This window comes from Benincasa hispida, chromosome 11 (assembly GCF_009727055.1).
Source record: "Benincasa hispida cultivar B227 chromosome 11, ASM972705v1, whole genome shotgun sequence".
NCBI classification, from domain to species: Eukaryota; Viridiplantae; Streptophyta; class Magnoliopsida; order Cucurbitales; family Cucurbitaceae; genus Benincasa; species Benincasa hispida.
The window spans coordinates 44,198,823-44,215,053 of NC_052359.1; the positions used below are offsets into that span (position 1 = coordinate 44,198,823).

Sequence of the window (16,231 nt, forward strand, 5' to 3'; positions counted from 1 at the left end):
ATAACCAAACCCTTAACCCTAATTCTTTTAGGAAAAGGCAAACAAAACAAAAAGAAATAAAAATAAAATAAAATAATAAATATAACAACCACTAATTTCCCTTTTCAAAAAAAAAAAAAAAAAAAAAACCTCAAACCACCAATAAATTATTTAATTTCTTATATTTTGGCATTGAATTAAAAGAAACGATTAATTCCACGAATTAATTTAAATCTTACCTAGATTCCATACGTTACATTACCTATTGATATTATGCCTTTAGTCTCTTAACTTCGAAAATGTTACTTAATTAAATCATGTTGATTTGACAATTGTTTGGATTAACATCGAATAGTTTAGACTAAAGCGAATATAATTCAACTAATATACAATATATATTAACGACAAGATAAGAGGTATGTGGCTGGTTTAGATTGTTCGAATTATTTATTCAAATATTTATTTTGAGAAAAAATATGTTAATTTGTAAAATGTTTATTTAATTATTTTTCAAATATTGAATAAAAATTTGCATCTTAATTTCAGTTTATATTATAAAGAGTTGCATTCTAAGAAGTACGAAAAAAGAAATTTTAGAGAATGGTTGAAAAATAAATAATCCAAATACAATCATGTGATTAAAAAATCAAAATAAATATATGTTAATGTAATTGTATGGTAGAGAATGGTTGGAAAATAAACAATCCAAATACAATCTTGAGATTAAAAAATCAAAATAAATATATGTTAATGTATTTGTATCTTAAATACAAAAACTCTTCAAGGTTGGGTCGGTTTGGATCATCCTAAATTGCATAGTATTAAGTCATAATGTATTTAAATTTTTTAAAATTGATAAATCATGGGCTAAACATAATCTCTAAGATTCGGGTATTTTTTCAATTTAGACAATTGTTTAAAGAGTTTTGATTTAGTCGCTCATAGTTGGTCAATGATAAATTTACATGACTCATAAAGGGTAAAGATGAATTTTTTAGACACTAATAAATAATATATGCCGTTTGGTTTACGTGAATTTACATGACTTTAATACTAGACAAATGGACAAAAATTCAACGGAAGAAAAAACGTTTGAAAAAAAATTAATTTGTTCTTCATATTTTAAAGAATTTCAAGATTTTCTCTCAGATTTTTTCTTTTCTGGAAACTTTTGCTAATTTATTGCGTATGATAAAATTGGAAAATATTAAAATAATCGGAGGTTAAATTGATTTTTTTTTTAAAAAAAAAATTATTTTAAGGAAAAAAATCAAACGTTAGATACTAAAATATATACTTAGTCTTAAATTAAAAAATCAAAATAAAATTGTTAATACACCGTTTGTTTGTGTACTTTAGATCTCATTTCGTTTTAAGTTTATAAAATTTTAATAAATCTTAAATTTAATCTGAAAAAGATGTGAAATGAATATAGGTTGAGAATAATAATAGAACCTACAATTTTTCTTTTATTTTCTTATAAAAAATCAATTATAAAATTACTGTATCGACTAACTTTACGATTTATTGAAATCACTTATTAAAATTCACATAGACCAAAAAAAAAAAAAAAAAAAATCTATACGTTGGTGTGATGCTTGCCACACGCTGTCTGATATTTAAGTCAGAGAATACAAGAGTGTGAAAGTTAGAGAGTTTATGAGTGAGATTAAAAAAGAAAAGAATGTGAAAGTTAGATGTTTGCAAATGAATTTGTTTAAAAGAGAAAAGAATGTGATTTGTAAAAAAAAGAAAATCTATACACTGGTGTGATGCTTGCCACACGCAGTCTAATATTTAAAGCAGAGAATGAAAGAGTGTGAAAGTTAGAGAGTTTATGAGTGAGATTAAAAACACACATAACTTTCATGTCATACCAACAGTGCATTTGTTTGAAAGGGAGGAGAACATAGCTTGCAAAAAGGAAAATCTATGTGCTGGTGTGGTGCTTCACTCCGATACTTAAGTTAGAGAATGAAAGAGTGTGAAAGCTGGAGAGTTTAAGAGTGGATTCAAGTTATCTCATATGAGTTATAATGATGTATTTATAAATATGATTAAACTACGTTGTTCCGATAAGATTCGAAATTGCTTTAGAATAATCATACAACTTACCAGGTTAAGGGGCATGCCTTATTTCGCATTTGGCTAGGGTTGGTCTCAACGAGCATATTCTCCTAGGCCTATTTTAGTCTAGGGTGATGCTTTAGGTCGGGGCATGCATGAGACATACCCCATTAGCTGTTTTGTTAGGCTTGGCCTCAAACTTGGCCTTGGTCGAGGTTGGAGCCAAGATCGAGCACATTAGGGGTTGACACTAACTAACCCTCTCCCCTAGACTCATTTTGGGCCTATGGTGTCATCTTTGACCCAAATATGTCATTTTTTTGACATTGTTGCTTCTATCTTTATTTTATGTCGATTTTATTATTCGGTCCAAAATCACCCATAACAAATACTTAAGTTTTGAGTATTGTTCAATTTAGTTTTTAGATTTCAAGATTCATATTTTAACTTCAATTTTTCACTAAATATTCACTTTCAATTTTGGCATTAAGGTTTATTATTTAATTTAAAATAATTATGAAGTAAAATTTCTTTAATTTAATAGTGATGAAAAAATAGTGAAACTTAATTGATTTAATTCTTTTAAATTAATTAATAAACACTCAACACTAAAGATTGAAAGTGTAGTATTTAATAAAAAAAAATTGAGGTTAAAAGTATAAAATTTTAAAATTTAGGGATCAAATTAAAATAAAATTCAAACCTCAAATAAAATTATAACATTTTTAAACTTAAAAACTAAAGGAAAATTATTATAAATGACACTATCACGGTCAATATGTGACAAACGGCGATAGATAACGATAGTCTACTATTTGTATCATGACAAATATATATAGTAGTCTATTGTTATCTATTAAATATAACTGTGATATTTTATTATTATTTATAAATATTTTGATTCATTTTTATATATTTGAAAACAATCCAAAATTAATTGAAATCAAACGTAAAAGTTGGTATAAAAGTTAGAGATTAAATGAAGACTAAATTTCAAAATAGGAATAGTCAGGTGTATTCCACCCTACAATTATTTTTTCTACATTACACCATTACACCAATTCTTCAAACATGGTTTACCATGTGGACGAAAATAATATTAAAAACAATATTAAAAACTTTGAAACAGCGACATGGGTTTGGACAGAAAGAGAGTCTAACTGTTCCTCTCTCATCATCCCCATGGAATTGAAAATTCCACAAACCCCTCTTCTTTGACCTTTCTTCAGTTAGAAAATTTGGTATTTGAAGAAATGGGTTTTGTCTTTGCTACCAAATTTGCCCATTCAATACAACAAACCCTCTCCAAATTCCTTCTTCATCTGTTTCCTCCATGGCTCAATCTCCATTTCCATGGAGGTCCTTCTCTTCTTCTTCTTCTTCTTCTGGAAACTGGTTTCGAGGCCTTTTCTTCATCCCCACTTGTTTAGCTCTTAATACTTTCCTCTTCATCCTCTTCTACATCTCTTCCACTTCCACTCCTAATCCCTTCCCTTCCCAAATCCCCACTCATTTCGCCGATTCCTCTCCTCGCCTCGTTTCTTCTCTCAATTTTTCCATTACAACTCTTCGGGTTTCTCAGAAGGTCAGTTTACAGGACGGCAATGGCAGCCCCCCTCTGCCTCAGACTCAGACTCAGACTCAGACTCTACCTTCTTCTCCTCTTCCCTCATTTGGTAAAACCCTTGTTTCTTTTTCTGTTTTCTTCTGATTCTTCTTTTCAGTGGTGGATTGGGAATTATCTGTAGGGCTTTTGAACTGAATGGTTGATGAATGTTGTGGGTTTTGGATTTTGATGTTGGGTTTGTTTGTATGAACTTGTTGGAAAATGAGTTTAGAGCTGCGATTTTCTTCCGGTCTGTTTGTTTTCCTAGAACCATAGGAGAAAGAACACTTGTTGATTGATCACGGCTGCTTTTAACTATTTGATTTTTAGTTTTTAAAAATTAAGCTTATAAATACATTTTTTATCTCTAAATTTCTTATTTTGTTATATACTTTTTACCAATATTTTTAAAAATTAAGTCAAAATTAAAAAAAAAAAAAAAAGTTTTTGAAAACTTGTTCTTGATTTTGGAATTTGACTAAGAATACAACTCTTGTACTTAAGAAATATGCAAAATATATAAGAGAATTGAAAGAAAATAGGCTGAATTTTTTTAAAAAAAGAACAAAAAGCAAAATAATTACTAAATGGACCTTAATTATTCTTTTGCGGAGAAAAATAACCGACATACTAGATGAATTGCTCAAGATAATTGGTTAATGTATATTTAATCTTTTATTCATATTATTAATGGTTTTGAGTTGAGCTTCCTCTGTTTTCTCCTCCTTTAAGGTACACTCACTTTCCTAACTTGCCTTAATGGATGCCCTGCTTGTGTGTGTTTTAGGAAGGGGAAGTCATGAAAAAGCCGAGGGAGTGTTCCATGATGAAGAGTTATTTCTTGAAGACTACAAAGAAATGAACAAGAGCTTCAAGATCTACGTTTATCCTCACAAACGAAGTGATCCCTTTGCCCGTTCTTTGTTGCCAGAGGACTTTGAACCCCACGGCAACTATGCCAGTGAGAGTTACTTCAAGAAATCTCTCATCAAAAGCCATTTCATCACAAATGATCCTAAAGAGGCTGACTTCTTCTTCTTGCCATTCTCGATCACTGGCCTCCGCAATGATCGTCGGGTTAGTGTTAGCGGTATCCCCAACTTCATTCGAGATTACATCTTTGATGTTAGCCACAAGTATCCTTATTGGAATCGAACCGGTGGGGCAGATCATTTCTACGTTGCGTGCCATTCGGTTGGACGATCCGCCATGGATAAATCGAGTGAAGCTAAGTCAAGCATTATCCAAGTTGTTTGCTCTTCTAGCTACTTCTTAACAGGCTACATTTCTCATAAGGATGCGGCTCTGCCCCAGATCTGGCCTAGGAAAGAAGACCCCCCAAATCTTGCTTCTTCAAAGAGGTGAGTTTATGGCTAATGTAAAATGATGGATCTTTTGTTTCCCTCCTCCCTTTAGCTTATTATTCAGTTTGTTGATGTGAATGTAACGTGACGTGATGATTAATTGTTCCTTCTTTTAGGACGAGGCTGGCGTTTTTCGCAGGAGCTATGAACTCACCGACACGTCAAGAGCTCATTAGAGTGTGGGGTAAGGACTTAGAGATCTTTGCACATTCGGGTCGTCTTAAGACACCTTATGCTGATGAACTACTCAAGAGCAAGTTTTGCCTTCATGTCAAAGGCTTTGAAGTAAACACAGCGCGAGTTGGAGATTCGATCTTTTATGGATGTGTTCCTGTGATCATTGCCAACTACTATGATCTCCCGTTTGGTGATATCTTGAATTGGAAGAACTTCTCGATCGTCGTAACGACATCAGATATCCCGAGGCTGAAGGAAATCCTCAAGGGAATCAATGATAAGGAATATGCAATACTGCAAAGCAATGTGTTGAAAGTGCGTAAACACTTCAAATGGCATTCTTCACCGGTTGATTACGATACTTTTCACATGGTTATGTACCAATTATGGCTTCGGAGAACGTCAGTTCGACTTCCATTAATGAACTAGTGATGATGAACGATCTTCTCCAAGATGAATGAGATTCTTTTGCTCTACCTTGGAACTCTTGCCATTTAAGTTTTGTATATACTTTTCCCCCCTACATTTTTGTAGTTATTGAATCTAAACACTTGTAATGTTGTGATCATTTTTATTTTATTCATATATTTAATTTAATAGTGAATTTGTCAAATATACTAAATAGTGAAATAAAATTAATTATATATAAATTAACTTTTCTTTTAATTATAAAGAAGCTTAGAAACACGCACAATTCAACAAAAAAAAAAAAAAAAAAAGAAAAGAAAAAGAAAAGAAAAAGAAAGACTTAATAAATAAAAACAAATTTAGAAGATAAGAAGAGAAAAGATTCTATACTTCTCAAATTTCATTATCAATCATAAAACTCTAAAAGTGCTTATATAACAAGATTAAATATTTCCTTAATCATAGTTTCCAATTTTATAGATTCGATGTCGATATGAGAAGTCAATCAACACTTCATTAAATTATAGACAAATCTATAGAAAAGATAGAAAATAAGTAATAAAATATCACTAATATAACTATAATAATAAATAATAAGAAAAATTGTCCAAAATAATCCTCTCTACTTTTCACATTTAAAAAATAACACGATTTCTAAAAACCCGTTAGAATGGTTTTTCTCGGACCTTCTCGGTGCGAGATCAGACCCAAGATTATGGTAGTTTTTTGAACGTTTGAATATCAAAGTCGATGGATGGGAAAACAAGAATATGCCCTTAGTAATAAAAATATTATTATATGATTATAATATCCCATTTTTTGAGAAACCTAAAAATTGGCTTGCTCAACAAGTTTCTTAAACATTTACCCAAAAATTTTCCTAGTGTTTGGAAGTCCTCACACCCTCATGTCTCATCTTTTTGCATATGATCAAGAAAAACAAGGTATATATATATCAATATTGTTTTTTGTAAATGTGTTTTAGTTGTTATTTGCATACTTTTGAGCCCAATAATTTATGCTTTCGTGGTTGTTTACGTAATCTCGATAGAAATTAAATAATCTCAGCAGTGATTGATTATTTTTACCTCGATATTTAATGCAGGGTTTGAAATCTCGGGCGAGATATTTATATAGATGCACTGAGATTACGCAGTCCCCCGAGATTTTGAATTATTTTATTAACTTTTTTGTACCTGTGTATGATTTTTTTCAGAGGTGCCTTGTATATTTGTTTGTTTTGGGGGTGAATGGAAGGAGAATGAGAAAGAATATGTAGGGCGTCAATTGAAAGGGTTAATTGTCACGTCGGAATAAAGTATGAGGAGTTTTTACGGGAAATATATAGAATCAGTGTGATAAATTTCATTGAGTTTGAATTGGTTATAAGGTGTTTGTACAATGTTAGGTCGAATGCATCTGCCTTCATAATCAGTAATCAAGAAGATCTTCATTTTTTTTAACTGGCGACGATGTATCTCAAGTGACTCTTTTAGTATTGAAGTTACCAGTAGTAGTCTATAAATCTAGAAGTATAGTACCGTCATATCCAGTCCAAATGACCCAAAATGTTCTACCATTCGCATCTGAACTTAAGTTTATTCCTAAATACAATATGGGTTTCAACGAGGTGCAATCATTAAGTCCATTGAATAATAATGTATGTCTATTAGATTTGGGAGACGATACGAATGGGTTGTTCAACAGGGAATATGTGGATCTATCTGAGGATTATGCTAATGATGAGTTTGTATATGAAGTGGACATGTCAGTGGATTCTAACGTCGACGTTAATGTGAAGGATATAGATATATCTGAGGCGGTTGTCAATGTTGATCATGTGGACTCGATGATTGACCATAACCCGATAATCACGGAGGTAGAATCAATATTGAATGTAGAATCAAGACTTTACAGAGGTGTTGTGGTTGATGCCCTAAATCTCGTAGGGTTTTATAGTTTGTAATTGTATTTGTATAAATATTTTAGTTATCTAATAAAATATGTGATATTTTATTTGACATTTAGTTACATTAATCCACAAACAAATAAACAAACATCCAAGGTTATCTTGTAGCTTAAACATGTATATAGAGACATATAGGTGGACCATGTTTAAGTGATAACCTAAATAGTCTATAGTAGAAGGATAAGGATGAATATCTTATTCTAGTTACACTACGAGATGCTACAATTGTTGTAAAGTGCTACAAGTGATCTGTGGAGACATGTGAGCAAGGGTATTCTATACAAAGAAATTTGTATAAGACTGGACCACAAAATGACTAGTCTCATTATATAACATCGTTCATAATAGAAACTTATATTTCACCAAGATGACCATAGGTAACATGACCTAAATCCTGAGTAAGTTGTGAATTTCTGCCTATGAAGGCGGTACTTTGATTTGTATGGGTAAGAGTAGTCAGATCGCCAACTTAATAAGCCTACCATTTTGGGGATTCTTCTTATTGAGGAGTTGGGAACACAGCTACACAAGAAGGAATTCACCCATTCCCCAACGTCGGGGTAAGTAGATAAATTGCTCCCTTAAGAACTGATTTCGAGGCTTGAACTGTTGGGATTGATGTCCTAATTCTCCCGGAGTCTCGTTGTTTTGTAAAGATACACATTGTTCAAGAATAAAATAAGTGTTATTTAATTCTGGCATTTACTCATATCCAATAAACAAAGCTCATTGGTTATCTTATGTGAACTTAAGCATGTATATATGACATACAAGTAGATCATACTTTAAGTGATAACCTAAATAGGTTTGTAGTATAAGGATTAAGGTGGGATACCTGATCCTTGTGACACTACAGATACAACCCGCTTTGTAGATTGTAAACTACTACAGATGGTAGATCATGACCATTCATGTGGAGACGTGAAACGGGGGTGTCCTATACAAAGAGTTTTTATAAGACCTACACCACGAGATGACTAGACTCCGTATATAACGCTGATGATACTAGAGACTTACATCTCACCTAAACAACCATAGATGACACGACCTCAATCCTGAGTGTTTTGGGAACTCCTGCCTTTAAAGGTGGTCCTTTGTTAGTATGGGTGAGAGTGGCCAAATTGCCAATTCAACATGCCTACCTTTATGGGGGGTCTGATCTGGGAGCTGGGAACTCAATCCACAAGATGAAATTCACTCATTTCCCGAAGTAGGGATAAGTAGAGAGATTACTCCCTTAAGTGCTGATTCCGGGGCTTGAACATAGTGACTACAACTTCTCTTTGGAAGAGAAGACTCGGTCATAGTAGGACTATGACTTATGTTCATTATAGGGATCAGTGGTACTTAAGGAGACAAATGTAACTACAAGGACATAACGGTTATTGGTCCAGCTGTACTTACTAGCGATCTGTAAAGGGTTGTCGCACTGCTCATTGGTTAAGATGGACATATAATTTATCTATGGTAAGAAGAGTTCAACTATCGGTCTTTAGTGGAGTTTCTGGCAGTTAATGGATGGTAGATCCCGTGACTAAAGAGTTTAGTCAGTTATTCACGTACCATTGGAGCTTTGAGCTACAGGTCCATGAGGTCCCCTTGGTAGCTCAATGGATTTAGTTGAGCATCAGTTCTTGGTGTTGATTTGAAATGTTAAAATTGACAAGATGTATTTTGATTATATATTATATAATCGATATGATGTATGAGATACATATAGTGGAGGATTGATGTAAATGAAATTTAAATTAAGTACCATGGAATAGAAAAAGAACTATGGTTTATATGTTTCATGAGATGAAATATTAAAACTATAGGTTATAAATATAGTATGATAAGTTTGTTATCATTTATATTTATAATAATATTAATTATTGGATAATTAATTTTTCTTCTTTTAAATAACCAATGTAGTAGGTGGATATTGAATCATGGTAACCGTGAGTTTAAAAGGAAAATGGTTTTCATATTTTGAAAAGAAGTTTTACAAACGCTAAAAAGTTTTTTTTTTTTAGTTTTCTCTCTCGCACAAAAGAAACTCATGGAGTCGTCAAGTAAATACATATTTACTAAACGACGGCTGGGTGATTTAAATGATCGTGCAGTGGCGAGCTAAACATCGTGCAATATTTATTAAGCGATCACATAGTTTTGCTAGACGATCGTTTGCCTAAAGTAAACGATCGTGTAGAGTCTGTAGGCGACAGACCAAGCTAAATGATCGCATATCTTTTGCTAGATGATCGCTTAACTTTATCTAAACAATTGAGCATCGACCTATACGATAAGTCTCCGCCATCTCCTACTTGGCCAGTCATGTATGCGATCGATGTTTCCTCCTCCGTCTGCCTCATACCAAGTCCGAACGAAGCCCACCCTCTGAATTCTCACATCGAGAATACCAAGGTAGTCTTGTTAGTGGTGTCAGACTCACCTCGACACCGTCAAGGTTTTCTGGAGGCCGTTCGTGGTGCTGTAGAGGTCGTTCGTGTTGCTGAGGAGTTCGTGACCGAGGCGATCGTTGAGAACAAACGCGAAGTGTTCGTGCTATGTTACGGTAGTGTAGATTGAGCGTTCGAGGTTGCTGATTATTCGAGCATTTGCGCAACCGAGCGTGGAGACGCTTCTGCCATTGTTCGTTCAGTTTGCCCTTTGTGCATTTGTTATTCATGCTGTAATTTATTTGTATGAATTGTATAACCGTTTGTTTGAAGTTGACTGTAATTTTCATTGTTCATTCATTATTGTAATTTGGAATTATCGTTCTTCCGCTGCTCATGGAAATCTCGAATCCGATTTCCTTCATGAACAATGTGGCGTCACACCCTCTCCTGGACCGAGAGGGGTTTGGTCATAGTTAGACTATGATTTATTGTTCGTTAGAGGGATCAGTGGTACTTAAGGAGTTAAATGTAACTATAGGGACAAAACGGTAATTATGGCTCAACTGTACTTACGAGCAATTTTTGAAGGGTCATCAAACTGTTGACTGGTTATCTCCAATGGACACAAAAATATATATTTTTTAGTGCGAATAATGTAGCTGTCGATCTTTAGTGGAGTGCCCGACACTTAATGGATGGTGAATAATTTAACTAAAGGAGTTTAATTAATTATTCACGTATTGTTGGAGCTTCAAGCTACAAGTCCATGAAGTCCCCTTTGTAGCTCAACGAGAATTAATGAGAATCAATTTTTGGATTAATTTGAATTGTTCAATTTGATTGAGGGAATTAATTATATGTGATATAATTAATTTAATCTATTATATATGATACAATTACTATAATGCATTTGGTACATTATAATATAAAGTTCATTTGAGAGAAAATAAATATTTGAATATGATTCAAATATTAATTATGTAAACTGGATTCATATAATTAATTTTAATATAAATGTGATTTATATTAAAAGTCATTAGTACAAGAAAATTTAAACTATAGGTTATATTGTATTTGATACAATATAAAAACCATAAGTAATATGTTATATTTGATATAACATATAGTTTAATATATATATTATATGATAAGGTAGTTATCATATAAATATATATTAATTTATTTATTAAAAATAATTTAGTTTAATTTAATTTAATTTTTTAAAAAATAATTTTTGGGATGAAGTTGTAACTCCCCCACCCTTTTTCTCTCTAAGTCGTGATAGTAGGGCAGTTTGTTTTTGGTCTTCTTCCTCTGGTGTGTTTACACAGGAAAAGACAGAGAAAAAAAAAGGTGTTGAGATTCCTTCCCCATCATCTTTCTCTTCTCTACTCTGTCCCCCTCTTCCAAAATAGCCAGAGCCCACAAAACTCCTGTATTCTCATCCATAGAATACTAAGGTAACTTTTGTGGTGGTGTTTGTTTTGTTTGAGGGATTTCCATTGAAGATCTATCTTCAAAGGTAAAGGTTTTCTAAACCCATATTTCTTATGTAAAATTCTCTTTGCATGCTGTAAAATTAATTAAATGCATACGGTTTTTTATTCACTATAAAATTCTTATTTTGTAAATTTTGGAATTTGGGTCCGATCCCCGTTTTCGTTCATGAACCTTCAATGGTTCTTTCAATTGATATCAGAGTCAAATTTTTTTGCCCAATTTTTTTCAAAATTTTAGAATGTTTTTATAGTTTAATGGTGAGAGAAAGTCGTTTACAATTATTGATGTTTTCGGGATTGGGCATTTAGTTTATCACTTTCCTTTTACAAAATTATTTTGTAAGAACTCATGTTTTGGGGCATAAAATTACTATTGATCTATATTTTACTGTTCTTAAGTTGCTCGTGCTGTTCCTAGTCAATTTTTGGAGAAAACGATGCAAAAATTTGAAGCATTTAGAAGGATGAAATTCTTCTCTGTAGCGTACTGTGGGCGACTATACAGTAGCGTCGCGATGGATGAAATTCTTCTCCGTAGCGTCGCGACGCTCTGAGACGGAGAAGACACGCGGTCCAGCACCGGTTCACGTGCGGTTCGTGGTTTGCTGGTCTGGTTCGGTTCGTGGGTTCTCCAGTTCTGGTTGATTAGATTCTTCTGGACGAGTTCATGGTTGGTTCGAGCAATACATGGTTTGGTTAAAGCGGTTCAAGGCCCGATTCACCTATTTCGAACCGGATGACTATTAATTTGTAATAGTTAGTTTTTTTGTTGTTTTAGGTGTCCAATCTTGATTCATTGATTGCCTTTAAATTATGCATGTGATGTATGATTTAAATTTTATTCTAATATACCATAATGTATGCCATATAGTATAAAATCTCACCATAGGTTATGCATTTTATTCATACATCATGTTATATTATAAATGTTATAATATATAGTTGAAGGATTTAATTTTATAGTATGTCCATGCATCATATAATATAAATGTTATAATATATATATATACATGCATTAACAACATATACATGCATCATTTATATTATAAGAGTTATAATATATTGTATGGATGTATGTTTGAAGTATGTTATTAATATATTTCATTACTTTAGTATAAGAGTTATAATATATGTATTAATATATTATAAGAGTTATATACATTGTATGGATGTATGTTTGAAGTATGTTATTAATTATTTCATTACTTTAGTATATAAGTGTTATGTATGTTAGTAATGAAATGAAATTGCATGAAACATGACATTACCTTAGGTATTTTATGATTGTTATAATTTACTAAGTATGTCAATAGATGCAATGTATGGTTTTGATTTATTTCATTTTCTTATAATTGTTATAACAAAATAAAATTAGATATTAAAATCAATAAATCAGAATTGCATGCAAACCTTAGGTTAAATTCTTTTTTAAAATAGTTTTAAAAATTTGAATTATATAGACCTAAGATTATTTTTCTAATGAGATTAGAAATTTAATTTAATCTTTTAATCGGTTTAATAAGATTAAATTGGTTTTAATTAAAAGATTAAATTTGTAACAAATGTATCTATAAGGGACCTTTTGTCTAAGGCTAGTTCTGTCTAGGCTAAGGTATTTAAATTGACGTAAACATAAAACCCTTACCTAGGAACTGACCTGAAAGGGTGAATTAGATAGGTTTGTTACAAGGATGCAATTATTTGTTAATGTTTGTTAAAGTATTTTATGAACCTTAATAAAAAAATTTTAACTATCCAAAGCAAATGATGTTTTTGCACAAATTAAACTATCACTTAGTTAAAATCAGTTGTCGAATTTTCTTAAGTTAATTAATCGTAGGTAAAATGCTCAGTGGAAGGAAAATGAGGTATATGGTACTTTATTTTGAGATTTATACTCAGCCTTGAGGCACCTTAAGTGTTCCCCTACGGATGGTGTTTGTATAGATTAATATCAAGGTGAATAGAGAGAGTGTTTATAGTAAGTGGAAGTGGGACATATGACAACACATCCCTCGGTCTCTCTCATTAGTTTGAAATGAACTTTCATGCACAACCTCATGGCACCTTGAGTGTCCCCATACGGATGACATTTTTGCATGACACTTTATTCAAACTTCAGAAATGGATAAGGGTTACTTTAGTTTTTGCCCCAATTGATTGTTCCCTACAGTTGGCTCATTGGGGCGAAACTCTAGAATCTAAAATGAAGGATTATACTTATAAGAAATGTTAAGCGACTTTAACATTTCTGGATCGAACAATGGTGATTGATAGTTATAGTAACAAGGAGTTGTTATGTCTATTGGTTGAGACAGTCTCATCCAGTGAAGGGGCACTTTGTTGGGATTGATGTCCTAATTCTCCCGGAGTCTCATAGTTTGTAAACTATACACATTGTTATGAATAAAATAAGAGTTATTTTAATTTGCATTTACTCATATCCAATTAACCAAGCTCCATGGTTATTGTATATAAACTTAAGCATGTATATGAGATATACAAGTGGATCATGCCATAAGTGATAACCTAAAAAGGTCAGTAGTATAAGGATTAAGGAAGGATACCTGATCTTGGTGACACTACGGATACGACCCGCTTTGTAGAGGTTTGCAAGTGTGGTGAACTACTACAGATGGTTGATCCTGACCATTCATGTGGAGACATGGGAGCTGGGTATCCTATACGAAGAGTTTGTATAAGACCGGACCACAAGATGATTCATCTCTTTATATAACGTCGTTGATACTTGAGACTTACATCTTACCTAAATGACCATAGGTGACATGACTTTAATCCTGAGTGTTTTAGGAACTTCTGCCTTTGAGGGCAGTCCTTTGATTAGTATGGATAAGAATGGCCAGATTGCCAACTCAACAAGCCTACCTTTTTTGGGATTTGTCTAATTTGGGAGTTGAGAACTCAGTTACACAAGATGGAATTCACTCCTTCCTCGAAGCAGGGGTAAGTAGATAGATTGCCCCTTTAAGGGCTGATTCTGGGTCTTGAACATAGTGGCTACAACTTCTCTTTGGAAGAGAGGATTCAGTTATAATAGGATAATGACTTATGTTCATTAGAGAGATCAATGGTACTTAAGGAGTTAGATGTAACTATAGGGGCATAACAGTAAATTGGCCCAACTGTACTTACAAGCGATCTGTGAAGGGTTATCGCACTATTGATTGGTTGATAAGAACATAAAATATATTTGTAGTAAGAAGAGTGTAGCTATCGGTCTTTAGTGGAGTGTCTGGCAGTTAACAGATGGTGGATCCCGTGACTAAAGAGTTTAGTCAGTTATTCACGTATCGTTGGAGCTTCAAGCTACTGGTCCTTAAGGTCCCCTTGGTAGCTCAATGGATTCAAGTTGAGAATCAGTTCTTGGGGTTGATTTGAAATGTTCAAATTGACAAGAGAAAATTCGATTATATATGATATAATCGGTGTGATGTATGAGATACATCAGGTGAAGGATTAATATAAATATGATTTACATCAAGTACCACGAAATAGAAAAAGAATTATGGTTTATGTGTTTCATGAGATGAAATATTAAAACTATAGGTTATAAATATAATATGGTAAGTTGGTTATCATATTTATTTATAATAATATTAATTATTGGATAATTATCTCCTTTTCTCTAATAACCAATTGAGTGGGGGGTTGTTGGTGGTTTTATGGTAACCGTGAGATAAAAGGAAAAATATTTTCTTAAATTTAGAAGAGTTGCTTAATTCGAAAAGAAACTCACGGATTTCTATCAAGTGAAATCGTTTCACTAAACGATAGCTAGTAGAGAGACTAAACGATCGTGGAGTGTCACTATAAGATAGTTCACTCAACTTGTTGTAGCTAAACGATCGCAGAGCATTGTCTATATGATAGGTTGCCTTCTTCTACACGATTGAGTATTCTTCTATACGATAGACACTTTTCATCTCCCATTTGCTCAATCGTCTACACGATTGTTGTTTCTCCAGTCTCTTCCTCTAACCAAGTCCATACAAAGCTCACACTTCTGGATTCTCAAATCGAAAATACCAAGGTAATCATTGTGGTGGTGACCTCACTCAACTCGACTGAGTTCGAGGTTTTGGAGGCCTTTCGTTGTGTGTTCGCATTGTTCGTGTGGTGGTTGCTGTTACTCTGCTCCGTTCTTGTATCGCTATCTTGGAGACTGAATGAGCGTTCATGATCGAGGGAGTTTAAAGAATGAGTCTTCAACGGTTTGTATAATCATTCTCTTGATTATTTTATAAGCATGCTGTAATTTCGTATTATGCATGATTTGTTAGTTTTCATTTTTTTACTGTAATTGTTTATGTTCAATTACGAATGGAATTTGGAACGATCATTCTGCTGCTCATGGAAATCCGCATGTCTGATTTCCTTCACACTTGATCATCCTATGGGGTTTTTATCCCGTCTCACTGAAGCATCATTGCAAAATAAATGTCACTTAGGGTACATTAGATTATTTTGCTAAAATTGATTAGTTTTTCCTAATGGTTTAATGAAAATATACTAATATAAATAATTTGTATGCTTTTTAGCAATTTATTTATAATGATTTATGTGACTCTTAATTTACTCGCCGCCGACAAACTAACGGGCAAAAATTACACAACCTGAAAAAACACAATCAACACTATTCTGATCATCGATGACCTCTGAATTGTCCTAATAAAGGATTGTCCTCCCATTCCAGCTCCAAATGTTGCTCGAAATGTTCGATAAGCATACGAGCGATAGACACGGGCAAACAAGAAGGT

General features: G+C 32.9%; 1 protein-coding gene across 1 annotated transcript; it reads left to right on the forward strand.

The window, feature by feature from the left end:
• The first annotated feature begins 3,190 nt into the window (after positions 1 to 3,190).
• LOC120089789 (probable glycosyltransferase At5g03795) lies at positions 3,191 to 5,772 on the forward strand. The gene is made up of 3 exons (XM_039047185.1): positions 3,191 to 3,722; positions 4,440 to 5,013; positions 5,133 to 5,772. The coding sequence occupies exons 1-3, from the start codon at positions 3,380 to 3,382 to the stop codon at positions 5,620 to 5,622; spliced, it is 1,407 nt and encodes a 468-aa protein (XP_038903113.1). The 5' UTR covers positions 3,191 to 3,379; the 3' UTR covers positions 5,623 to 5,772.
• Positions 5,773 to 16,231: the final 10,459 nt, after the last annotated feature.